General features: G+C 38.2%; 1 protein-coding gene across 22 annotated transcripts in view; it reads left to right on the top strand.

The window, feature by feature from the left end:
- ARPP21 (cAMP regulated phosphoprotein 21) overlaps window positions 1–26587 on the top strand; it is a 185304-nt gene that overhangs the window by 82547 nt on the left and 76170 nt on the right. For 12 of the 22 annotated variants that reach the window (XM_065753352.1, XM_065753350.1, XM_065753354.1 and 9 more), the window contains exons 2-10: window positions 3177–3345; window positions 4996–5201; window positions 5594–5635; window positions 6045–6080; window positions 6843–6932; window positions 11058–11196; window positions 12369–12447; window positions 13892–13951; window positions 14870–15010. In XM_065753352.1, the coding sequence (XP_065609424.1) occupies window positions 5034–5201; window positions 5594–5635; window positions 6045–6080; window positions 6843–6932; window positions 11058–11196; window positions 12369–12447; window positions 13892–13951; window positions 14870–15010 (755 nt within the window). In that variant the 5' untranslated portion in view covers window positions 3177–3345; window positions 4996–5033. Of the gene's footprint in view, window positions 1–1145; window positions 1170–3040; window positions 3083–3176; window positions 3346–4995; window positions 5202–5593; window positions 5636–6044; window positions 6081–6842; window positions 6933–11057; window positions 11197–12368; window positions 12448–13891; window positions 13952–14869; window positions 15011–26587 lie in introns of those variants that run through there. The other 10 variants (XM_065753364.1, XM_065753365.1, XM_065753363.1 and 7 more) reach the window with 4 other exon arrangements.

Raw genomic sequence — 26587 nt, 5'->3', positions numbered from 1 at the left:
TGGGCTTTCTAATGCTTTTGCTCATTGTTCCCTTCTGTGCTTTTTTTTTTTTTTTTTTTGACAGCTCATCGTGGTATAGTTTCTAAACTGGTGTATTAACCTAAGTGTATATCTTCCTATGGGCTTTTCTGGGGATATGCGTGGTGTGTATTATGCAAGCATATGTGAGTGCACGTGCCTTCCTGCAGCCCCTTCTCTTTGGGCTCTGGCAGCATCTGCTCCTGCACAGCAGTGCCCTCAGCTTTTGAAGCAAAAGCCCTATTGATAAAGAAAGCAATTCAAGAAAGAACAGCGTTTTCATCCCACAGCATATGCTGATCAGCTGTCCTTTATAGATTCTTTCCTAACTGATGATGTGATTTCTTTGGAAGAAGCTCTACAAACAGCTTGGTGAGCACCTGTATCTTCTGTTCCATGCTGTGTGTGATGCTCATGTTGCATTAAGGAATTAGAAGATCAGATGTTATTGCAGGCTCCTGCAGAACATATCTAAGATCACAACACTGTATGAAATCAGACTTGTGTTTAAATGAGGAAGAGCAAAACTAGGCAAAAACCACCTTTCTTCCTGGGGTCCAAAGCTCCAAGCGCATGTGTTCTGCCTGCTGCGTCACACCAGCGCTGAGGTCTGACAGTCAGATCAGTGCTGACATTTCTGATGTGCGAGAAGGAGAATGATCCAGTATGCTTCTCCATGGCAAAGCAGTCACTGTAGGACTGACAGTAGCTGAAAGTGTGTTCATCAACTGAGTGACTGGGTATCCTGGGAACGCGTGGAAAATAGAAATGTGTGTCCCGTCAAAACGCCTCACTTCTAATGGCTATTTTCTGCCTGACGCCATTTTGCTATTTGCGTCCTCCCTGAAGTATTTTATGGAAATCTGAGTCTTTTTGGAAACCCACCCAAACAACCAGAAGTATATCTTACGTATTGTAGTATGTAAGTGATTAGTCATCGCTTGCAAATTACCGAGAGGAGGAGGAAATTTATATTAAGGGAAGACAAAGAGCTTGACTGGCTGGTATATATGCCTCAGCCTTACCTGTCTTTTTGCCATTTTTTTAAATTTAATATTTATTATTACTTCAGAAGTGAAATCTGGAGAATTTTTAAAGATCTTCTCAAGAATCACTGTCACTGCAGATTTGACAGATGGTAGCTGCACACTGTAAGCTTATTTTTCTGCTCGTTCATTTTCTTGGGAAAAATTGAGCTTTTTTAACTTAAGATTTTATATTTTTCTCATACTATTCAATTGAAAAATTATAGTTAAGATTTCTAATGCCAGTGACATGGGGAATTGGGTTTGTGAAGAAATGTCTTTGAAGCATGGTATGGTTGTGTTCAGCATCGGAGGCATAGAACTATCTGTTGGAGTTGCAGATCTCACTTTCTGGATGTGGTATTCTTTGCTTGCTTGTTTTGGGGTCTGTTTTTCGGTTTGCACTATTTTTTTTTAATGGATAGTTAAACAATGCCACATCGTACACTGAAGAATCCTGAAATAATCACTTCAGTCCTGATTTTTTTACCAGTTAGTTTGAGGAGTGTTTTATTGTGGTGTTACCTTCCCTGCCAAGCTGCTTTCCAGGTGAAACTGTAACACACTGTACAACTTTGGGTTTCTTTGTGTTTTTCTCTCTTTTATTTTTTTTAGTGGTGGTGGTGCGTTTTTGATTGGTTCCCCACCACCTCTCTGTGTGCTGGTTCTATTAAATATATTTCTGCATATGCTTGAGTGCTTAGGCATAATCTTCCTTGTTGTTAGTTTGCCCCTCTCATCGTGACAAAGTTTGTTTCTGAGTGAGATGAATTACTGAAAATACCCTGCTAGAAATACTGACGTGCATGTGTGTGGGCTCATGTACTTTGTCTTACTCTGCACAAATTATTAAGTGGTTTGAGGAAATACTTACATTAATGTAAGTTTGTGGTGTGGTAGAAGTTTGTAGAGCTCTGTGCTCTTTTCCTCTGTGCCCAAGGTTCTGGAGGGAGCAGGACTTGATGTTGTACAAGGATGAACTACGTTTTGGTGTCACGAAATTCAGCTGCCTGAATGCTGGAAGCTCCCATGTACTGTCAGTACTGCCTGGTAGCTACAGCCAGGTGAAGCTTTAAATATGCTTCAGAAACTGAGATGTTTTTCAGCTTTTTTTTTTTCTCCTTTTGAAGCGGAGTGCTGTGGGTTTCTTAGTATTTTCTGGTTTTGTGCATGTGTACTAACTGCTACAACCTCTGCGCACAGGTTCGTAGGTTCATAAGGTTGGAAAGGACGTACAAGATCATCTAGTCCAACCATCCTCCTATCACTATCCCTACCCAACTACTAAATCAAACCCTTTAGCACCTCATCTAAACACACAGGCAGGTGTTGAGGAGCGGACAGATCAGCACTCAGCTATGGCTGGCAGATCAGCCTCATCCCAAAATGCTCACATTCTTTCATGGCAGTTATTCAGTTGGCCAACACTCTCTTAATGAACAGCAGAAGTTGATTGTAATGCAGTCAGTGAAATGCAATGAGGCCAATCTTTCTTCAGGTTTATTTCTGCAGCGGTAACCTGGAGATCTCCTTATGTATGGCATGAAGTTCTTTTGGGCATTGTTTGGGGAGTAGGGTTGCAAACTCATCCACCTCCTCTTGATAATTTCAACTTATATTTGTCTTATTAAACCTCACTTTACCTTCCTGGCAAAGGAGGTCACCTTCCAGAAACCCCCATCTAGATGATTTTCAGTAGTGTTTGAAGATTTAAGTTTTAGTTGAAGCAGCATCTGTCGTTTAAACACAGGCAAGTCTTTCTTGCTCATGCCCTCAGAGATTTCTGTTGAAGCAAACAGATGAGCTTATATATAAATATGTATATGTGCTTTTTTTAATGAAAAGTGCTGGAATTCACTAAAAAAGGTTAGAATTGAAGTGAGTAATCTTCAGTGCATAATGCAATTGTTAATTTTAGTTCTTTGCGTAGGAGCTGTTATGCCTTGAACAGCCGGCTCTAGCCTTCATTAGAGAAGAAGCAGGCAGTTTTGAGACAGGTGGAGCTGGATCAAGCTGTGAAAGTGATTTTCTTGAAGCTGGTCATTAATGTTAGAAATCTGGTCCTATCTACTGCATCCTTACCTATACCATGATTCTTACCGTTACTCTTATTTACTTTTCGTCTTTTTCTAGGTTGACGATGGTCCATCAAACTCTCTGAAGAACCAGCATGGAGATTGGCATGCTGAACTGCTAATGGGGACATGGGACTCAAGTTGCCGTTGATCATTTGTGTGGACTTAACTAGCGAAGAGCAACAGAAGACGCTAGGAAGACAGTGGGAATTATAGCAGTTTTTCAGGTAAATGTTTTCTTTAGTGCAGCTGCTTAGCTATGACTGTAACTGGTTTTTAAATGTTGCGTGAGCAGGTAGATGAGCTGTGGGGGGTGATATGGACATGCAGAACTTACTTGTGTGTATGCATGCCTTGGTTATAAATACTTAAATTAAAGACCTTTTAACAGATAAACCCTTGGTCTCGCAATTCATTGTGTTTTGAAATTTTAGCAAAGTGCTTCAAGTATCAGCTACAGCTGCAAGTTAGCCAATAGCATTACACCTACTCGGTAGAAGGGTAGGGGGATGAGGACAACTCAAAACCTGAATTGGCTTCCTGCGATCAAATTTATAAGCTTAATATTCTGTGTAGTTTTCTCTCTTGCAAAATCCACAGTCCTTCTCTAAGAAAATAGCGTTTTGCTCTAACGTTGGAAGGATTTTGTTTTATTTGCCTGTCATGACAAAAGAAAAGCGAAAAGACTTGAACAAATAAGGTTACAAAATACTAGTACGTTTTATTTTTTCACATAAAGCATAGCTTAGAAAAATGGAAGTTGAGTGATAACAAATCTGTTGAGTATTGATTAGATGCTGTAAAAAGAAACACAGCAAAGTGTGGTTTTTCTTAACAGCCACTGTATCATTGTAGAGAAGTGGCAAGGTTTTGCGAAAGACTTGCAGAAATAACTCCTCAGCTGTGGTTGTTTTTCCTGAAGATGCATCTTAAGCCAAATGAATGGGGAGGAAGAAATTATTAAATTATTCATGAGTCTCATTTGACAATTGATCAATGGGGAGGCATGGAGAGGGTGCTAGAGAGGAAAAAATAATATAGGCTTTAACTTTGAAAAGCTTTTAGAGCTTCTGTACAGCAACCCATTGTGAGCTGAGAGTAAATGCAGTTCAGTTAGGTTATCGTTAGAAATACCTGCCATGGGCTTCTTGTAGGATTTCCACAATGCTGGAGTATGACATGGGGCTTGAGAAGAGGTTGAGAAGAGGCTTAGACTTTTAATAATGGAGCTGTCAGTTTGATGCCTGTAAACTCTAGCCCTGAGAGTTTTATTACCAAATTTAGATTTCATGTTTATATTGAATTATTACCTCTCCAACTGAATTATTATTATTAACCAATAGTGAGGACCACAGGCTTCTGCTATGTATAGAAAACTCAACTGAGTGTTGAAGAGCTACAATATCATTGTTAGCGCTTGTTTTTTATTTTTCATTCTCTTTCATTCGTGGCTGGATTTTTTTCTTAAAATAAAAATAAAATAAAAGGCTCTAGAGGGAGGGGAGTAGGGGCATTTCAGCCACTTGTAGGGCAAAGTGGGTTCTTCCCTGCCTGGTGCCACTGAGTTGTCATCTAGAGCCTTTTGCCACCCTTCCCTCCACCCAGTGGTCACAGAGCTTTACCTTAAAGCTGTTTTCTCCCAGCATTCTTTAGGTTGGAGATCTGCTTGATTATCCCGTGTCAATTCTGCTGTTAGTCAATGCTGTCGATTGAGTACATCGCTTCAGCTGAGGTGTACGTAATTCTCGACTCTTGAGCTCCTCACTTTGGTTTATTTATTGAAGGGAATGAAATGACTTGCTTGGGAATGTAAAAAAATAAAAATTCATCCCTGGTGTTTTTATGTGTGTTTGTGTTGTGGTATCTTGACCTTTCAGGTCACCAAATCTTGTTATTTTAATTTCTGTCTGGAAGAATGTCTGAGCAAGGTAAATTGAACCAGGAGACGGCAGAGGAAGCTGTGAAAGAGCAGGAGTCTGCTATCTCAGAAGTGACCCCAGACAACTGTATCCTTAATAAATCTGAAAGCTCAGAACTAGAGGAGAAGGAGGAAAAGCTGAGCGATGGCAAGACAGAGCTGCAGGTAAGATGGGAATAGTGAATGTGTGCGTTAAATATTGACGTGTTATCATTGCATTTCCATTTCTGTGACCTCTTGCATTGCCTACGCTTCCTTATTTATTCCCTCATAATTTGAGACTTGTCTCTTTGTGTTTTATTTTGTTTCATTTTTTTTGTTTGGGTCCTTTTATCTCCCTATAAAATAAATGCTGTTATCTGTTATACCTTTCAAGCTCTTTAGGCTGCTGTCCATGTTTTAATTTTTCTGAGAAGTTAATTCCTACACATCTGTGTTAAAGCTTGGTGAAATATTTGACTGTTTTCCCTATTTGGGGATTTAGAAAACTACCTTGATCTCATGAATTTACAGGTAATACTAATAAATAATTACTTAATGTGTGGTTTGGTTTGTAGGTGTTACTGCCAACAAAAAGTTGTTTTGCAAAGCCTAAGAAGGTAATTTAACAAGAAGACTTTATCGAATGAGGGGGTCTAAATACATTTTGCTCAATGGAATATAAAATAAAGGGGGAGACTACAATTTAAGAGGAGTTTGGAGAGGGGAAGTATTTACTTAAGTATGTCTTTTCTTGTAATTCTATTCTATGCAAAAATTACAAAACGCTATGCAGTGTTTGTGCTGATTGTACCTGTTTTTAAAATGAACAGAGTGAGCAGAGGTGATGCTCTGTTCTTCCTACTTTTCCAGGCTGGGTTTGGGGATATTGTTTTTTGCAATCAGCACCTCATTAAAATACTGGTTTAGAAACTATTTAATTTCTTTACTTACTGTAATGCTCTTGTTATGCACATTTCCTACTGAAGTGAAAGCTGCTGCTTTTTTTTTCTCCCCCGCTATACCCAGAAACGAGGTGCAAACCAGCAGAAAAAGAGATCCAAGGTAAGGGTTCATGTCTGTTTGGAATTGCGTGATAAGCTGCCATGGTCGGCTGAAGAATTTCAGTCAGTTGTCTGTCTGTGATTGAAATGTTGTCCTTCCACCAGTTGGTTGTGGTGGTTTGTTTTTGGGGGGCTTTTTTGCTTGCTTTTTTGCTGGTTGTTTTTTTTTTTCTGTTACCCCTAATCTTGTTTCACAAAGGTAGATTTCCTTTAGGTAAGTCAGGCACCCCATTATTTATCCACAATACTTACATGCTTCTGGGCTTTTGTTAGACTTGAGTGTGCCTGTGGGGATGGAAAATACTCATTCCCTTTGCTTTAATAATGAACATCTTATGTCTGTTTGTTTCAAAATTTTCATGTAAAGGACAGAGGTTGCCTTACTCAGGGTGGGTAGAGGAACAAAGGAGCTTCTAGGGCAGCAGGAGAAGCTTCTTGTCATTTTCCAAGTAGATAATCTGTAATACTTGTATGTCTTACTGTCTTATTCCTTGTTATTGGATTATCTACTCCAATTTTTTTAGTGAATTTAGTGGAAGCAAACCACAGCAGAAATGATTAAAAGCACAAAGAAACCTAGTGCCTCTCGTATGTGGTTCATTGCTTACAATAGTGTCCTGTCCGCATGCAAGTCAGATAAAGCTGTATTGAATGGGTACTGAGGTAGATATTTGGATGTTTAGGAACAGCTGATGTGTGCTGTTTATGTGACTTAGGGTCAGCAGGAGTTTTTTCTTTCTTGTTTTCTTTCTGTCTTACTCAGTCAGGAGCTAAGGGAAAGCTTGTCCGCAGTCTTGCTGTGTGTGAGGAGTCATCCCCTCGCCCAGCAGCAGAAACCCTTCACGATAATCAGGTACGTTTACAGTCATTGCTGTTAGCTGCATGGTTGACCTCCAAGTTCTGTTGCATGGCTACATTACTTAATTGGGCATTTAGGAGCGTGTTTCCTGGGGGAAAAATTGCATTTGACAATGAACACATTTTTATGAAGTTATCTGGTATAGCGTGAGCTTTATTTTTGAGATATTAATTTTGCATTATGTCACAGGGTGTTGTTTGCTTTTTTTTCCAGACCCCCTGAAAATTTCAGCAAATGGAAAAGAATTCAAAAGAATTCAGATTCTAAAACTAAAACAAAAAATAGTAACAATCAAAAGGAATATTAATATGTTATTTTCTCTAAGGCTATCTCTTCTGAGGCTGCACCAGATACAGATATGCTTTGGTTTCTGGGTCCTCTGAGACTCCAGGTCATAACAGCATCCCATTCACCTAAGATAGTAGTTGGGTAGAGATAGTGATAGGAGGATGGTTGGACTAGATGATCTTATAGGTCCTTTCCAACCTTATGAACTTATGAACTTATGAACTTATGAACTTATGATTCACAGGTCCTTTGCTCTCTAGAATACCTAGGTTGAGTAAAGGGTGCCTTTTATCAAGTGGCATTTGTTTCCTAAACTCTTGGTGTAGATTTTCCAGTATCAAAAAGCTTGTCTTTGAGTCTTCTCTGTACTGGTAGTGTTGTATTCCCTGTGATCGGTAGAGTTCTGTCCCTTCACCCCGGAGCCTAACACTGGTGGAAGTCTTCGTAGACCCACTTTAAAAAAATACCACAGTTGAAAAACCTTAAATATGCTTGTTTGTTTGCCTGCTAAGAACAAGACTTGAATAAAAAACACAAACTAAAACCAAAATAACATGAGCACTGCCTGTAGTTTGAGATGTGTATGTGAAAATGAGATCAGCCATAGAAAGATTTTAAAGAAGTGACTTCTTGCGAGCCTAGCACAAAGACAAAACTCACATTCAAGTGTACTTTTTCTCAGTTTCCTCTATTGACTTGAAACAAAACAAATTCAGCTCTCCTCTTAGCTCATATATGGAGAGATTTTTTTCTATTTTTCTATTTATTTTTTTGAAAGACCAAAAACCAGGTTGTTTAGCAGGGGGACTTCTTCACGTTCTACTGCTCTACAATGATGTTTATGCAGTAGCTTGTTTATTTTATCAGTTGTTCTGTTCTAGGTATATGCCTCTAGCTTAACATGCGTTGCTCAAGATACATGGCTTTTGTTCTGCTTTCATTTGTATTTTCTATTGTTTACTGGAGAATGAAAAGGAGAATAATATAAATATAAAGAGACTGTATTAAGCATGGCATAGTAGTTGATAATGTACTGCACAGGACCTGTTCTGAACCTCCCGACGCCAGGCAGAGGAGGGGCTCCAGCTGCACGCAGACCCCGACCCTACCTGATTCCACTGGGAATGGCAGGGATGTCCTTGGCCATTCTGAAACAATAATGGGAGATGAAATGCTCCCTGGACCCAGCTTCCATTTTTTAAAGATGAAGTTGGCTGGGTGTGATTAATGAGGTCAGAATTGCGTTTTTGCCCTCACTGCCCTTTGGCTAATGAATGTGGCTCGACTTTGCCATGGGACCTGAAGCCTCCTCCTTGGGCTGGCTGAAGGGTATAGGAAGCTTTGTGCCAACCTAGTTGCTTTGCTTTTACTTTAGAGGAGAAAAAGCTTATTTTTATTATTTTTTTTAAATTATTATTTAATCTTAATGGTTTACAAAGCACAGAAAATTAATTGCCAGAGAATGTATGGTACATTGCCAGAACTACAAAGTATGGATTGTACTGCAGACTTGATGTTTGTATTTATATTTGAATACTTGCCTTCATTTTCCTGTGTAGGGAAAAAACACTTGTTTACCTGTATTACTTGATCTTGAACGCTTACCTGATAGTTCACTATGTCCTTACTTACAAGGAATGTTGCCTTTAATGTTATACTATTGACCAATACGTGTATTATTGCAATTTGAACATTTATTTTGTTGTTCACTATACTTACCTTGTATCAATGTATTTATTAATACTGTATTTTATTATTGAGAAAAATCAATAAAAATATAACAAAATACACAATAGCTTGCTTTCACGACTCTACAACCCTTCATGTGTGTTTCTTCCAGTGCAACCAAATATAGAACCGTTACGTTAAATGTAAGAGAGTATTTACTGTATGTTCATATGTGTGCTTATGTGCACAGTCTGTTTTCCTTTTCATTGAAATTAGTGCATGTTAGCAGCCATTGTGAAGTTTAAGATTAACGTTCTGAGAATGGCACAGCCAGTTACATTTTTCTCCTCTGTTTGGAAAACTAATGGCACAGTCTCTCTGCTTGGGGCAGCAGTCAGGGCTGTCCTTCGGGGTCTTTTGTCAGTGGTTGATCCAAGCATGGGGTTTGAATGAGAAATTGTTCTTCTATTTGAAGTGAAAGAAAGCAGGCACAACCTTAGCCCTTTCAATGCAACCAAGCAGGTTAGCTGATGTTTTTCTGTCACCCCTTATCTCAAGTGGCCAGCAGTCACCCCCTCGTGTCCTCTGTACACTGAGATCTTGGCTAACGTTGTCATCTAGAGATAACAGAGGTAGGGATTAAGGACTGTAGTTCACATTAAATATGGGCTCTAAGGCTTTGTTTCTCCTTTATAGTGCTTTTCATCTTGAGTCCTCTGTGCCACATTCAATTAGACTGAGAAATTACCCAATTGCTGTCTTACTGTGGCATGTTTATGCTGCTACGTTGTTCCATTAGGGTTTTGTCTTACGTGTGTTGTGGTGACTGACTTGTAGTTCTTCACTCAAAACAAAACCAACCTAAATTTTGTTTAAAAAAATAAATATTGAAAGCATCAGTTAAATTAACAGTGGTCTGGTTTCTTTTCTTTTTTCCTTTAAAAAAAAATCCCTTATTTTGAAGTTTTGTATCAATACGTATGTTATGCTATTGTTCTCTGAAAAAAAAAAAAAAAAAAGTGAGGTAGGGGAATTTAGTAGCATTCAAGAAATTCTGACTTTCTCCAGTAAAGTTGAATTTGAATTTCATTAACCTGATGCCAGAAACTTATCAGGCGTGTGGGACTCTCCTGTATTAAATATTGCATTACCAGGGAGCTTTGCTACAGCTTAATTCAATTTTTACACAAAAGCATATGTTGTTATTTGGGATTTTTTTCAACAAAAAAATATAAACACATAAGTCTGCTCCCTTAAGTTTTGTACAATCAGATTATTTTCTTCTGAAGTTACCATAGCGTTATTTATATTTCTCAAGATATTTCAATTTGCATTTTATTCAAACGAGCACAATGTAAGTAATGTTGTAAGTGGGGAATAACAAGCTCCTTAAAGCAAGTCAGAAAAGGCGACTAGCTTGAATTCTCAATTTTAATTAATTTTTAAAGCTAAAGCATACTTTCAAGGGGACTAAGTTTTTCTGAAGTACTGAAATCTTGAGGATAAAATATGTGGTGCCTCAGAGAATTTTGCTTACCAAGACTTGTTTAAATATTGCAGCACCCATTTCACCCCCTCAGCGGAAGGAATATTTGCACACCTTTAAATATGAAGTATATAATGCAGTAACTCGGTAAACCATTTTTGATACGACTGAATTTAGAATTGCTGGCATATTTCTTCTCTCAGAGCCTGAACACTCAGTCTGTCTGATTATGCATTTACGTGTACAGAACAGTGAGCCTGCAACTTGCTTTTTTGTGGGGGGGAAAAAAGTCACATTTTTCAGACATTTTTCCAATGATCATTATTTGACGTATGTAGTATTTCTTAAACTTCAGAATTCCTCACAAAAGCCAATACGTAACGCATTTGACTGTTTCAGCAACTCTTGAGAGATAATTATTAAAGTGGAGAATAATGTGCCTTTAATGTAGGTAGACTAAAAGCATGTAGATTTAAAATCGCCTACTAGTAGAATTTGGCTTCCAAGACACCATTATTCTCCTGGAAAAAAAATATATCAGTTTTCAAATGGGAAAGAAATGTACCTGGCTTCAGCTTTTCTAGCCATATGCAGTTTAATGCATACCTCCACAGGTTGCAAGTCACAGTAACTGTATTGAATCTGGCCCTAAAGTTATTTTTTTTTCCTCCTGACAGGAATCAATACAACTACAGCTTTCAAGTTTTCCTAGTTTGCAAGAAGAAGATAAAACTAATAAAGATGACTCCGAGAAAGAGAAGGAGAAAGATAAAAATAAAAACAGTGAAAAAAACAAGATCAGAATGTTATCAAAAGGTGAATTTGAAATATTTCAGTGGTTATAACTACTTTTATAAGTATACATTTCTTTATTTGTGCATAAATAGTAGCAATGTTCTCATACATTGTGAAAATTCAGAACATGAAATGTGTGTGCATTAATTTTTCATAGAAACATTGGGCTTTGAAAGTGAGAAACCTTCTAAAGTGGTTTGGTTTTTATCATGTTCTGAAAACTGTGGTGGAGCGAATATATATGCATGTAAACTTGTATGATTATGTAAAGAAGTGTCTGACCGATACCTTTTTCTCCCCTCTACTGATAATACACTGACACGTTGTTTGTGCAGCTTGACGGCTGAGTAATCTTGTTTACTTCTGTGTCAGACAGTTTCTTTTAAATGCTGTAAGGAAATCCACCCATGGCCTTTAACCTGCTTTGCCACCTAATACTGCGGTCACCTATTATCATCTACTACGACTTCTTCAGGACAGATCTTATTTCTAACTAAAATCATATTTTAAAAATCTTTTTAATCTATGGTATAAAATTAGAGCATAATGTCTTAAAAATCATTGTTGCCTACCTGGGTGCAGATCCGCAGCTGGTGTGAATTGTCATTTGGCTTCAATGGAGCTCTCCACAGCTCACGCCAGCTCGCGGATCTGCACGTACCCTTGGTTCAGGCAGTACGGCACTGATGGAAAATTAATTCTGACTGCTGTCACGCGTTCCCATTACCCACCCACTTTCAGGTGTCACTGGGTTTTCAGTCTGTTAATAGAATTCCAACTGGCACGGGTCCTCATTTTCTGTGTGTACAGCATGTATTAAGTGATACAAAGATACAGTGATGAGTAAAACCATTTTTAAAAGCTTTAGAGTTTAAAGGAAGAATATGGAAATGACTTGTTTGGCATCGATGGTTTCTTGTGGTTTTCAAATGGACAATATTTTCCTTTAGTGTCTACTTTTGGTGCTATGTCTCTGTAGAACAGTACACTGGAATCATGAGCATCTGCTTCATGCTTCCAAGATTGAATTTCTCTTTATTTACTTACTTTAACTTGAACTTCAAATGAATGTTTTCTTTTTGAATATATGCTTTCAGACTGCAGATGAAAAACAGAACTTGGTTTAAAGTATAGCTTAATCATAACTGTTGAAATAAAATAAATGAGTGTGGGGTGTGTGTTTTATTTTTCAGATTGCAGTCAAGAGTATACAGACTCAACAGGAATAGATTTGCATGAATTTCTCATTAACACGTTAAAGAATAACCCCAGGTAGGTATTTTCTGCATTAGAGTTGACCCTCTGGAAATTATACGTGCCAGTCTTAGATATCCCATAAACTGTACATCGTGTTTTATTCTAGAGATGGGTGTGAGTGAAAATGTAAAGGAGGATGGTTTCTAACTGGACCAAAAAGCTGTTAAAAGTAATCAATTCCTAGTCCCTTTCCTCATCCATCATTTAATTTCACTTCCAGTGAAATCTGGCCTTTGTCCTTTCCTTCTTGCATCTAGTGTCAGCATGATTTTAGAAGTACTGTATTATAACAATTGAAGTTGGAGATTTGTATGTGAATATAAAGTAGCTTTCTTTTGGTGTTGCTGTAGACAGTTAAAATCCTGTGCACAGTGCTGAATTTGTTATGAATTTACACATTGTTTTAAGTGTACAAATTGTTTTAAATGTTTAAATTTTATTGAATCTGTTGGATAGATGCCATATAATAAGAAAACTAGAAATAATGAGAGGTTGCAGATTGTGTAACCTTTTCTATGGGTCAGTCATAGTCATGTCCTACCCACGGCTTGCAGGCTACAAGCAGCCCAGAAAAACTGGTAATTAACTCCATGCCCTGCCCCATGCCATCATGGTGGTAGCTGTTCTTCACCAAGTAGCACAGCCCAGCCCCGGGCACACACCCATCACTCAGCAACAACCAAACATTGGCCCAACGTAGTTCCTCTTCCCTCAGTAAGGCCTAGGCCCTCCAAAAGGTTGGACAGTCATGATGTAGATGATAAAAGTCCTTGAACAGTTTTACCTGTACTGAGAAAGTAATAATGAGAAAGTTCGAAAGAGTTAAGGAGTGACAGACTCTGTCAAGCATAGAAAAGTTATATGTATGGGGCTATGCTTGGAAGCTTTTAGTAGTAGATGGAGGAAAAACAGTGTTTGGAGTGAAAAATGCAGCACTGTCTCCTGGGAGTCCCAGTTTGTGGTGCTGATCTCCACTGTTCTCTTAACCGGATCAGCCTGCACATTCTTCTCATTTAACAGTTGCTGCCTACAGAAATATGTATGTCCTGCAGAATGCTGGATATTTATGTGGACAGCATCTCTTTTCACTAAAGAGCCTAGGCTAGCTGGAAGTGTCATATTCCATCCAAAATATGAGAAAGCACCAGAGCTACGTGCAACAGTCAAGGCTGTTCTGCGCAGCATGCAGATGCAGCCCCATGTGGCCCTCTAACTTTGCTTGAGTGCAAGGAAGGTCTCAATCTGTCTTCATGTTGGGAAAGATGTAGCAGTACCAAGAGGAATCTTCTTCAGATGTGCCAGGGCAAAGCTTTCATTTTCATTTTTGATCTGGTGGCTGGCTACGCTTGCAAAATTGCCTTACAAATGTTGGCATATTTGGGTTTTTTTTTAATCTAAAATGGCTATTGGTAGTTGATCCTACAGTTCCTTGCGTTTTTTTGTTTCTTCCTTTTGACAGGGACAGGATGATACTCTTGAAAATGGAACAGGAAATTATTGATTTTATTAGTGACAATAAGTAAGTAGAGCTCTGCACTTGGTTGGGAGGCCACGTGTGCATGCAGAAACGCATCTGAGTGACTGATGTACTCATATGGACTCCAGCATCCTGAGCCCTGTTACTGGCATGTTGCAAGATCAGACTTTTATTTCCTGACACGTTGTGTCTGCTTAAAATACAGTGGATGTAAATGAAAACCTTTTGCTTTTCCTCTTGCAATAACTTTTCAGTGGCTCCCACTGGCTCTGCTCAGTTGGATCCAAAAATATTAGCCAAGCTTTCAGCATGGAGGATACAACTTGGGCATTACTGAGGAGACATACTCAATCCAATATGCTATCATGCAGGTTTCCCTGTGTGCTCTGTTATTCTAGCATGCTGCATAAGATAACTGAACTTTGTGGGGTTTTGCACTGTTTTCATTCATTTATTTATTTAAGCTGTTCCTACAGCTTTATAAAGTAGAGAGACAGAGTAGGAGCAGAGGAAGAAATTGCACTCTTGGGAAATAAGCATTCTGACAGAAAGAGAGGAAAGAGGAGGATGTGCCAATCTAGATCTCCCCAGCATCATTCTCTGCCTGACCTTTAGGAGAAGGGCAGAAAACTGTTGCTGATGTCTCAGCAAATCTGTGAATTACTTGTGGAGGGAGTGTGCATTTGGGGGAGAGAGAGTTCGTTCTTCTGAACACAATGCCCAATTGATAGCATGAAGTATGAGCTTTGTAGTGCGTGAAAATGTGCTTATTAGAAATCGTAACTATAATTGCTTACTCTTTTCTGCCTTCTTGAGTATCCATGTGCAAATGCACAAAGGAGAAATTTTCAGACTACTGTCCTCTGAGTTATGCATTCCTGTTGTCATTTGATTATAGCTCACGGGAAAATGTAATTATCAATGGAATTTGTTTTTTTTGTTGTTTTTTTTTTCTTTCAGTAATCACTATAAAAAGTTTCCTCAGATGTCGTCGTATCAGAGGATGCTGGTGCACAGAGTGGCAGCTTACTTTGGGATGGATCACAATGTGGATCAAACTGGGAAATCTGTAATTATCAACAAGACCAGCAATACCAGAATGTAAGTAGCATCTGTTGTGCTTTCCTTTTCCCCTTTCACAAGAACTGGTTGGTACCATGATTCTGTGTGACACTTCTTTCAGTAAACATATATATATTTTGTATAAAGTGTGACTACTGTTAATCAATTTTTAAGGTGGGAGGAGAGGACAGAGATGTCTCCACAGCTAGCACTGCCTGCTTGTTTGAGGGATTAAAGATAAATTAAGGAGAAATCAACCCACCCTGTTGTTTGCTAGTGTCTTGTCCAGTACCTTGGAATGTTATATTCTCTTACTCCTTAGTGCCACCAGATCACTGTAGAAATGAGTTTATTGCTTTATGTATCAATTAATACCATACAAGTATACTCTCAGATATCCTAAATGTATTTGGAGGGTTGCCTCTTCCCTGGTTCTGGCTTTCCCTGCTTCAAGATTCATTCTCTGCCCAACCTGATTACTCAGCATTTGATTCCCCTTCACGACCTGCCGCTGCTATTCATTCCCTTCTCCTCTTCCTGATTTTAGTTTATTTTATTTTCAGATCTCATAGAAACCACAAAGTTCTTATGGGATATCAAGTCCTTCTGATGGTTGAAATTTATTGCAAAATTCCTGGCAGGTTAAATGTTTGCCAGCATGTTTTCTGCTCTCCTCTTTGAACCTGTATAAAGCTTGCAGAAGCTCAGTACAAGATTTTTGACTAATTCAGCTAAGATACAGTCATGTCCATGTCTGTCAGCACTGCTTCTTCTGCCAAGTGCCACACGTACATTAACCATAATGGAAGCAATGGTCTGACCCTCTCTCTTTACCTATAAATGATATAATGAAGAGGAAGTAATTACTGCTGGGTAATTAAGTTTTGGTATCTGGTATTGGAACAGGAATGCCCCATTTGAAAATTGTGTACTTCCTGTATTCAATTAGTTACACGAATAAAAACCTTTATTTCATTCACATATCCAATAATTAGGTGATTTACTTACACTCAGGTGCTGAGAGTATGTGTTTTCATATTATAGATATAGGATAATAGCATTTTATAAATATATTTTATAAATATGGCTATTTATTTGTATCATAGAAGGCTCAGGTTTCGATCTTGCAGGAGTGGGTAGTCCCTCTAGCACAATGGTTATTTTTCTGAGCCCTAAGAACCTTCCAAGTGTATGAAGTAAATTTGAGATCATGGAAAATTTATTATAGATCCTTCTCTTGGGCCAACCCTAAGATACTGAGGCACCTGTAAAATAGCACTTAGACATTGATGTTTTTAAAGGTTTAAATAAACTGTGCTCCAATGGTCTGATTTTCAGGAGTCAAAGAGATTATAGTAACTCAATAAACCTAGCACTCAAGCTGCTAACTCTTAGTATCAGGATCCGATAATTCCTGCCCTTGTGCAGTGGGCATGTTTGGATATGAATAAAGAAAGCTGGATATGCAGCAAATCAGTGTTCATTCCTAAACTGTAAATGAGTGGAAAAAAAATCTTAAAACACATGTGATCATATTTTAATGATTTTTAGTCATTTCTGTGTCTTTACTGTTACCATTTTTCCCTTTATACCTGTCACCTCTGGAGTGCAAGAACTACTACAGATCTCACCGCGTTGCATTCTCCTGTTGATAATACCACATTGGTATCTGGTAATGCTTTGCCTGGCTGAGTGGCTGCACATGTCATACTGATAGCACTGGAACAGCACTTCTGGGGAGAACACTGAAGTCCCCTTCAACAGTAAAGACTTTGTCCAAGTGTTTTGGGGAAGCTGTAGCTTCTTGCATGGAGGGAATGAGAGGGCCAGTCTGATTATTGGCACTAATGGGCAGCTCGTGGGCAGGCTTGTTGTTACTGTGAGCACAGCTTTACTGTAAGCACCATAATAACTGCAGACTTTTTCCCCTTCTGTAGTGATTTGAAGATAGATAACTAAATGATGTGGAGCTCGTATCGCATCATGGTTCTTCTAGTATGTTATTTACCATACTTTGATACTGCTCCAAAGTAAAGCTTTGTAGAGACTCCTTTCTTCATAAATGACGGAGATAACACGCTACTTTGTTTGTTTGTTTCATGTTCCTGGCTCTGACAGAAAATAGACATTATTATCCAGTATGAATAAGAGTTGATGAGATTTTGTTATCTGCAGCAAATACTGTATAAGTTCCACATCTGAAAACATCCAGTGTTATTTCATGTGTTCTGCATTTCACTATTCTCGGGAGGAGCAATTTTGTGTAGCACAGAATCAACACCAAGAAAGCGTTGACTATTAATTATTACTTGAAAAATATCCAGAGTGCCCGAGAAACTGGAGAGCAGATAGAAATCTGTTCAGAGTGATTAATGCTGTTCTATGAGGCTGAGTCTTCATTGTTCAATGGAAGTTCATGGAGGGCCCCATAGTTACTATGAAGATTTGCATTCTGTCAATAAATGATCTCCTTATGATGTATGACTCCCAAAATAGCTGCATCCTCTCTTGAGGCTCAAGTTCTTTAGTTCAGAAAGCATATGACTCTGCCGAGTCACCATGTGGGCTTGAATATGCATCGTGTAGCTTATGTCTCAGTTGAGCGAGGGCTCGTGTCACATCTTGGCTCCCACTCACAGGTGATGAGTTGTTCCTTGGCTGCAGGCAGTGAGATGGATTTGCTCTGCTTAGTAGGGGTCCCCCAGTCTTGCTGCTCACAAGTGCTCACAGCCATAAGTGTCAGAAGAATTTGTGGCTTTGACATGGATGGGTTGGTTGGTAAAATTGGATGTACAGTGCCACAATAGAAGTGCCACAGTATGGAGCAGTCTGTCAAATGGGGGACAGGAATACGAGTGGAGTTAATGGAGGCATTTCATTTATTCCATCAACTAGCAATCTGTAGGACAACATACTCCATTTTGGATACCTGAGTCAGTAAGAAATAGCTACTTTTATGGGAAGTAGAATTTGAGAAGGTTCTTATTGAGGAGATCATGGCTGGAAGTATGGCTGTGACTTCGCAGTCAACCATGTTGCTGTATGCAGAAGGGAAACTGATGGTAAGAAACCTTTAGGACTTGTTTCTTGCTGGGATTGCAATCTTTGAGTTTTACTCAACTCTCAATGGATCCTCCCTTAAAACAGCAGTTATATCTTAATTACTATTTTGCAGTCTGAAAACTACTTGAAACAACGGGCTTAGTCTAAGGTGTATTTTGTTAATTATTGAAATATGAACAAGCCATGCCATTTATGATGCTTCTTTATGAAATTAAATTCTAAAACACAAATGACCTAAACTACCAAGATGCTTCAAAAAGTTCATGAGTATTCAATATGTTCTAAAATTACCTTTCACTGTGTTTTTTTTTTAAATTAAGGTTAATTAAAAAAAAAAAGGAATTTCAAAGTAGAAATATACTTTTTTTCCTAAACTGAGTTTTCTCAGTTCAAAATCTTAGAATTCTCAATAGTGTACATGAGAAAAATTGAGCAATAAATGAAGGAGGACTTGTTTTGGTTTTAGAGACAGATAACCTCAAAATAATACTTAACATGAGAAGCCTGCTTTGTTCATTGTGAAATTGCTTGTGTCAGCATTGTAATGTATATTAATTTGTCATCTGTGTCTGCCTGTCATATACTAAAATGTATAGGGACCTTAAGACAATTAAATATTATATCAACAGAAATTTGGAAAAGAAACGGTATATTATGCAGGACATGGTGCCAAAAATGTGAATGTGTCACCTTCTATTGTGTGTACCCTCATAATTCCTATCAGACAACTGAAATTACTTCAGAGCTTTGTGCGAAAACTGTTCGTATGATAGTACAATCAAATCCATTCATTATGTTATCTGTGATAGGGGGAAAAATGTCGAATTGCATTTTGAATGCTTGGTAAATGACGAGGGTTTTCATTCAGTTGAGATCATCCCATATGTGACAGGTATGTCTGTGCCACAGCCCACACATGCATTCGTGTACATTTTTGTGTATGCATGAGTGGCAAGGTTCATCAGAGTGGAGAAGGTGGAGTGCTTATGTTACATAAATGATTGTATTTAGACATTTTCATACATTATGAGGGTGTAAAACACTTATTATGAACTTAATACCGATACTCACATCTTCAATTATGACTAATTTTTTTCAAGAGCAATCTTTGTAATATCTGATTCTCTTCTTTCTGGCTCTGTTAATATGCAAATATTGATATAATACTGGCCCAGTCAGAAGGGGTTTTGTGCCTTTGAGATGCCCCTAAAATCTCTCAGCAGTGGTATGATGTTTTCTGTATTGCAACAGTTCCTTTTATTCCAGATTTGAACTGTATCAGCAGCTGACATACATAAAATGTGTACTTTGTGTGTCATAACTAATCTTGTAGATTATTAAGCCTGTGCTCTTTTATCTTTTCTGTGTAAGGGGTATTTGATTCACAACAAGAGAGTTGAAATTCTCAGATTTTCTTTTGTGTATTTACAAAGTGATTGTTCTGTGGGTATCATCTATGCTGGAAGAGGTGCACTGTGCTAATTTCACCATTTTGTGATAAGAGACTGGACTTCAGTACAAAACCCACAGATGTACCAGCAAAATGACATTCATTGAATGATGACTATTTCCATGAGGACTGGTTTCAAAAAGATTTTTTTCTCTGATGGAGGTGCCAAGAAGACTTCCTTGAGATGCCAAACTCAATAGCCTTTGGAATATGTAGTAAATTATCCCTTTCCCCTTGAGTGAATATGGTGTTCATGGTAGCTTGGTGTAAATGACTTCAGTTTCTTAAAGTGGTTGTTTGCTGATGGGAAAGGTAGAGTGTATTCCAGTTTGTAGCAGCTGGTTTTTATTCAGGTATATGGCAGTAGTCAAAACGCATACCTGAATGTGTATACCTTGCTTTTTTGCAGGATTTCAGTCAAAGCAATCATCGCTTGCCAGAGTTTGAGCCACAAACTGTCTTGTTTTCTAGTTGCAGTTTGTTTTTGTTAGTTTGTTTGACTTTGCTACTGTTGTTGAGTTGTTGGCAAGCTGTTTGCTGTATGATCTTGCACCTGCAGTAATGCACCTTATGGTATTTGTGCTTGTCACGTATGCTCATGGAGTAATCATCTCAAGAGAACAGAATCACTTTTGTTAGCCACATGATACAGGAAAACAGATGAACAGCATTATTTTTGTTGTTATTTCCTTTCTTTTGAGGTTTATGTTACTTTTCTTCAAGGGTGCTTGAAGTTAGTTCTTTTCCTCAAGTTTTCTATTGTATTTTCTATTATAGTTCCCTCTTTCCCAGACTCAGTATGGTGTAGTTCTTCCTTGACTACTAAGAAATAAGCAGGAACTGAGGATATCTACACATTCCCTCTGACATGTAGTTGTTGTCCAATAAGTGTACCAAAGTCATGTATGAACACAGAGAGAAATGTAAGGGTGAGCAGTAGCTGCATGCAGCTTAAATGGAAAAGCTGTACAAGTGAGAAATGACACCATAATTGGCCATGGTGTTTCGTTCTAGTTTAAGACAAACATTAAGCAACTAAGAATTTAGTAAAAACATTGATTAAAGCAATAAAAACACACTAGTAACTATGAAGTTGATGTAGCTACCTAGTTGTATACGTAGATTTGAAGTAACAAATTATAATAATTTTCCTGGATTTTTATTTCTCAGACATGATTTCATACCAAAATTATGTTCATTTTTTTTAAATAATGACTAAGTTAAGAATGTATTCAGAAATTTAAGGGAGTAGGAAATGTGTTTAGGATGGAAAAATGTGGTGTCCCAAGCAGTCACTGCTGGGATGCTCAGCCTTTAAACTTTCTCTTACTGCTGACCTTACCCACTAAAGCTCAAGCAGAGGAGGGCTTTCACATCCCAAAACAAGCAAGGAACTTGCCAAGGAACTTGCCAATGAACTCTTTGGAAAAACATTAAGAAGGATTAGACATTTCACATCGAGATGCAGGAAACATCTACTTCCAGCAGAGTACCGTGCATGTTATTGTTAGGGTTTTTAGCAGTATGTTAATGTAATTCTACAGCCATTTGTTTCAGTTATAAAGTACAGTCCTCTTTAAATGCCTGATCTGGGGTTGTGTATTCATCATTTCAGTACTTGGTACTGAATCTCTTCTCTGGAAGAGATTGAGGTTTTTGATCCCAGTCTTACTGATTTTTGAAAACAGTTTATTTTCCTTAGTTTAACACTACTTGAATTAGGGCAGCCTTTTATTTTTTTTTCTTTACATATTCTCTCATTTTAGTTTCATGCCCAACATGTAAGATAGAAAAGAAATAGTTGGTACATGTAAGAATGAACTGAATATAACTCTGAAATACTGTCTTCATTCGTACTTTGATCACTGCATGCCATATACTTGCAAGCTGTGGAAATATCTTGCTCTGAAAATTAGATGTTGGGGCAAATGAACCAGTTCTAATAGCTCCAGTATTAAATTTTCATCTAATGTAGTTTATCAGAACAAAATTGTAATTAAGGTGGACATGTACTTTACAGCTGTTGTGCAGTGTAATGAAATATTAGTTAAGCATTAATTAGAGTACATATGTATTATTTTTCTGGGTTTTTAATCCTTGCAATCCCACTGCTTAACAATGCAAATTTTGACAAATGGAGAAGGTTATGGTCACCTGAACTGTGATGGGGAAATGGAAGGCTGCCCAGAAAAAGAATGCTATGGAATAGCAAGGAGGCAATTCAGTATAGGGAAGCTTGTGCATATTTTATCACCATTAACCAGTGTCTCCGTGTGCTCATCCTGTGTAGTGGGAAAATGTCTGTTAATCAAGCTACTGTTGGGCTGCTTATAGCTTGGAATCGCTGCAGGCAGGTCTGGAAATCTGAAATGGCGCTCAGTTAATTCCCTCAGTAATAGGTGAAATACTGCTTTTAAAATTTGGGCTGTGGTATTCGGAAGTAAGGCACTGATTAGTGAGCAAGGGAATTTTTGAGATGGTCGGAATTATTTGTAGTAATTGCCTTTTGCCATTCTGTTGCCTGCCTCTCGTTTAATGTAGGAAATATGTCATAATCACTGGAAATAGAAGAAATGTCATGAGTTTTGAGTGTTGTTTTTTTTTTTAATAGCAAAGTCTGTTTCTTCTCCTTCCTGCTCCAAGATAGACTTGATAGGCTGTCTCTGACAAGTTATTGAAAACCATCACTTCAGGGCAGTGATCATTCATGGAGAGGCTTCTGGTCCATGGCTGTTCCTTCTGGAGATGCAGAAAATGCTCATGACCTGAAGTGGAAGATGGAGCATAGCCCCGCTTTGTAAACATAGTGTATTTGAAAGAGACTAGTGGTTTCTTCATTAGGACTAGTGGTTTCTCAATTACTTTCTGTGGAACTACCTTGCTGCCTTCACTGGAAGCCTTCAAATCTTAGTCTTGCTTTGCTTTCATTTCTCTCTTCCTTGTTGATTTTTGAACTTCTGAGATGTGAAAATGTAATTTTAAACAAATCTCTGCAGTTAAGCAACACTAATTTTCCTCCATGTGGAATACGCCATGTTTTTATAACAAAATATTAACGAATTCCACAATAAGCAATGTTACTACTCAGGTATCTTTACTAACTAGATATACATTGTTGCTCTGCAAAATGTGAAGTCTTGATATAAATCCTGATATCAATAAGTAAATACAAGCCAGGGGATTGGCAACAAGAGAAGCAAATTCCTGAGCCATAGAAGTAATACTGGTTTGATCACAGTAGGACAGTCAAGTATCTCAGTGCTCTTAAAATGGTCCCTGGCTAAGAGAGAAGGCTTTGTATTTCAGCCCTTGGCAGTAGAAAAGCTGATATTTCAGTGTAGCCTTGACCTGCTGGGCTTCCTTATGCTTTCAGAGTATTTTTTGAGTATTCTGCTTTAAAAATACTGGGCCAAATATTGAAGTCTGAATTCAGGTGAACTATCAAGGGAGTACTGTGCTTTTGCATCTGTAGATTAAAATAGAATAGCAATCTGGAATTAAGCTTTAGGAAAGCTCTTGTCAGGGTCATGAGCTGTGCTATGCTAAGTTAAGGTTAGATCAGATTTTTTATTAAAAAAAAAACCCACCACCACCAACAAAAAACATGTAGTCTGAAAGACTGCAGGATCTGGCACCCTGATTGGCCCTTATATGGAATAACTTGTCATGGAAGAGATTCATCATGCGTTATCTTTATCCGTCCTTCAGCCTTCAGGTTCATTGTCACTTTCATAATGGGAAGTACTACTGGTGCTGGACCCACAGAAAACATGCTGCTAGAGTACCAGAACAAAGCATTTTAAGAGGTGAGAGGTTTTGGTTTTTGTAAGTGGCAGTCTACCTGCCTGCTCTGCAGTGTGTGAGCGGGTGACAGAATAAAGCTCATGCTTGAACAGTAAGAAAAAGTCATATCTTCCATGCTGCATTACCAGCTCTGTTCCTTTCAATCCTGTCAGATTTATCTGAAGGCCGATCATCTCCATGAGAGAGGGAGAATGCCTATCAGAATCGCTTGTGACATTTAATATCCTTGTTGTTCAGTTATAAATAGAGAAGATGATTAGATTGCAGATGCTGTTCTGAAATGCTAGGAATGTACAGTCTTTACCTAGGAAAAATGTAACGTTTGGTAATTGAGGATTTTTTTTTTTTTTTTTTTTTTCCTGTGCTTTGGAGAAGGCAGCACCTTTAAGCAACTGCCTTGTACAGAGTAGATTTTTTTTTGATGGCTTTGTGCGCTTTTGTCATCGTAACAGAAGTTCTTAGTGACTCATACTATAAAAGCAGCAATCTGTTAATGAGGCATCAACCTCCAAAAGCCTGAAATGCCATCTTGAGTGATTTTAAGTGTTAAGTTGTGATAATAGATCTGCACTGTGCTTCAGCAATTATCTGTATTTAAATTCCTACTCTGATTTTTAAAAACTCTTACAGCATCCATCAGCCGTGAAAAATACTCAGTCCTTATTCTCGAAACTGTTATTCTGAGGGAATATAATCAACGAATTTTAAGCTCTAGGGCTATAATTCTGCCTTACATCATTTTGCTGGAGCCTTTTGACAGTGGTAGTATTTGCTTCCAACTTTTGTGAATTCTTGGACTCACAGAATGTATCACCATGCCTTCAAGATCAAAGAAGTCATTTTTTTTACTGCAGATAATAGAGTTTGGGCTCAAAAAGTAATGCTTATGTAGTTTTATTGTGGCTATAGTGCAGAGCACTAGGAGAGCCTCTAGCATAAAACCAAAAAAGCACAGCAGGCAGATGTAGTAGATATTCACAAACTAGCAAAGCAAGAAAGGACGCCATACTGTGTAACAGCATGCCTGCAGAATAGAGGCCAACGTGATGTTGGACCGAGCAGTTGGTTTAATTAAAGACAAGTGCAAATAACAAGGAGATGCAGTTAAGCAGTCAGAACACCTTCATAACAGCGCCCTAAATCTTCACAACTTCTCCAAATGCCATCAGCAGATACGCTTCTCACCCGCGCTCACCATCCCATTGCTCTCCTGATTATGTGCTTATGGAAGAACATGGAGCCACTTACTCATTTGTTTGCCAGATGATGTTCCTGCAGGTACCCAGGGGGGCTCTTTGCCCCTTCCTAGCCCCATTACTTTACCTATCTGTCCTTCGTCATTGCCTCCCGTTCAGGAGGAGTATTAACATCCTGTCCCCATTTAGTGCATTAAATGAATATCACATTGCAAATGCAAAGCTGGTGTGTTTTTTCTTTCCTTTGGGCTTGTGCCCACCACAGCGATCTTCACTTTTGAACTCGCTGTCCTATATTGCATTCCTTATGTAGCTGCTTGCTATTACCTGGGAGGTTTTTGCAGATGAAATGCACTACAGCACTTGCTAGATTTTTTCCTTTATCAGGCACTGTGCTAGTACTGTCTTTTCCACACGTGGGGAGGTTGTTGCTCCTTTTAAAGGCATCTTGTGCTGCAGAGGCCTGTGTGCCATAGTGCTGTCAGAGGCACATGCCACATAATAAAGATTTATGTACTGTGTAAGTCAGCCCTGACAATCCCACGCTGCCTGTGTGCTCTGCTAATGCAGTGACTGTGTCTTGAGAAGTGCAGCATTCAAAGCTCGTGCTTGTCTCTTTTCATTTGTGCCTTTGGTGTGGTATCTCTGTTTCCTGTTTCTTAGCCAGTTGTTTCAGAGCTAATTAACTTATTTTAAACGAGTGCAGATTTTTTTTCCCACTATTTCATTCATTATCTCCCATATAGAGATTCAATAAAGTTCATTATAATGTTTCTAAACATGACACACAAAGCAAAATGCCCTGTGACTTAGGCATTAGGATACATGGGCTGTTACTGCTCTGCTAAATGTTTTTAAAATCAAATTTACAATTTGATTCAATGCTGAATACCTGCTTAGGACATTTAGGTAGTGTTTTTTTTGTTTGGGATTGTTTTTTTTGGTGGTGGGTTTTTTTATTTTTATTTTTTTACATTGCTACTTACAATGGTTGACTTGAAATGAAAAGCATTAAATGAGCACATAATGAGAATTCTCCTTAAATAATCAATTTAAAAAGTGTGCCTGGGGGACAAACTCTGTCCTCTGTCATACTGAGATAAATTGAGAGGAACTCCGCTGAAGTGAATGGAAGAATGGAACTAGTTCACATTAAAATCACCATATAATAACAGCGGAAAAATCTTACAATGGATGCTGCTATCAAAACTTTTCTTTTGGACTTTGACACATGGAATATTTACCTAATTATTCCAGCTCTTCCCTTTCCAAAATACTAGCTTCATTGTAGGGAGAATCTGTTGTCCAGAAAAGTCTGGTTGGTTGGTTGGATTCTTGCTTAAGTAGGGACTGCAGTTTTGTGTTTTAAGGAACTATAAAATGCTAACAGGAGATGATTACTGTACATCTGTATGAGGATGCAAAGAGCAGTGTTTTACTCTGAGAGCCAGTTTGTCTTAAAAGGCAATACTGTCGTGTAGTTTTGTAGCAATGTGCATAAAAACAACCTTCATTGGAGAAGGAAACATTACCATAAAGACAAGTATTTAACTGATACTCATAGCTCAACCAGTACCAATCAGCAATAAATATTTGAGTGATCAAAAAGATTGTATTATATCAAAGAAAAACAACTCTGCTGTAAACTTTTATATTATTATTACTACATGCATTTTTTTCCCCTCCTATGTGTTGTTTTCTGAGCCTTTAAGGTATTGATTGGTCACACATTCAGATTTTCTTGGTATGCTCCCCAAATTACAGAAATTCCATTTATTTAAAGGGAATTGGTATCTCCTGCTTAGGCTCTTTTGGAGCAGTGAAATCTGAGGTTCTCAAGTGATCTGCTGATCCCAGGTATGGGAACTAAATGAAATACTGACTGTCATGCATGTGGGCAACAGTCCAAATCTATTTTCTTGCATAGTTCTGTTAGCATGTAAATACATGGTTACACTGGGTCCACTGGGGTCAGTCCTTAAAAATGATAGATAATGTAGGTTGTGGGTCTTTTTTTTTCTGTTTTAGATGTCTGTTGTTTTGTTTTTATTTTTCAGTATTGCTTTGTTTTCTGTGTGTGTGTGGAAGATGCCTAGAAAACTG

The sequence above is a fragment of the Cyrtonyx montezumae genome, unplaced genomic scaffold (genome assembly GCF_038088225.1).
Source record: "Cyrtonyx montezumae isolate F1298 unplaced genomic scaffold, pur_monq_1.0 scaffold_8, whole genome shotgun sequence".
Taxonomy (NCBI): domain Eukaryota; kingdom Metazoa; phylum Chordata; class Aves; order Galliformes; family Odontophoridae; genus Cyrtonyx; species Cyrtonyx montezumae.
Note: the sequence above shows the minus strand (reverse complement) of the source record. Positions and strands in the feature narration are given on the sequence as shown.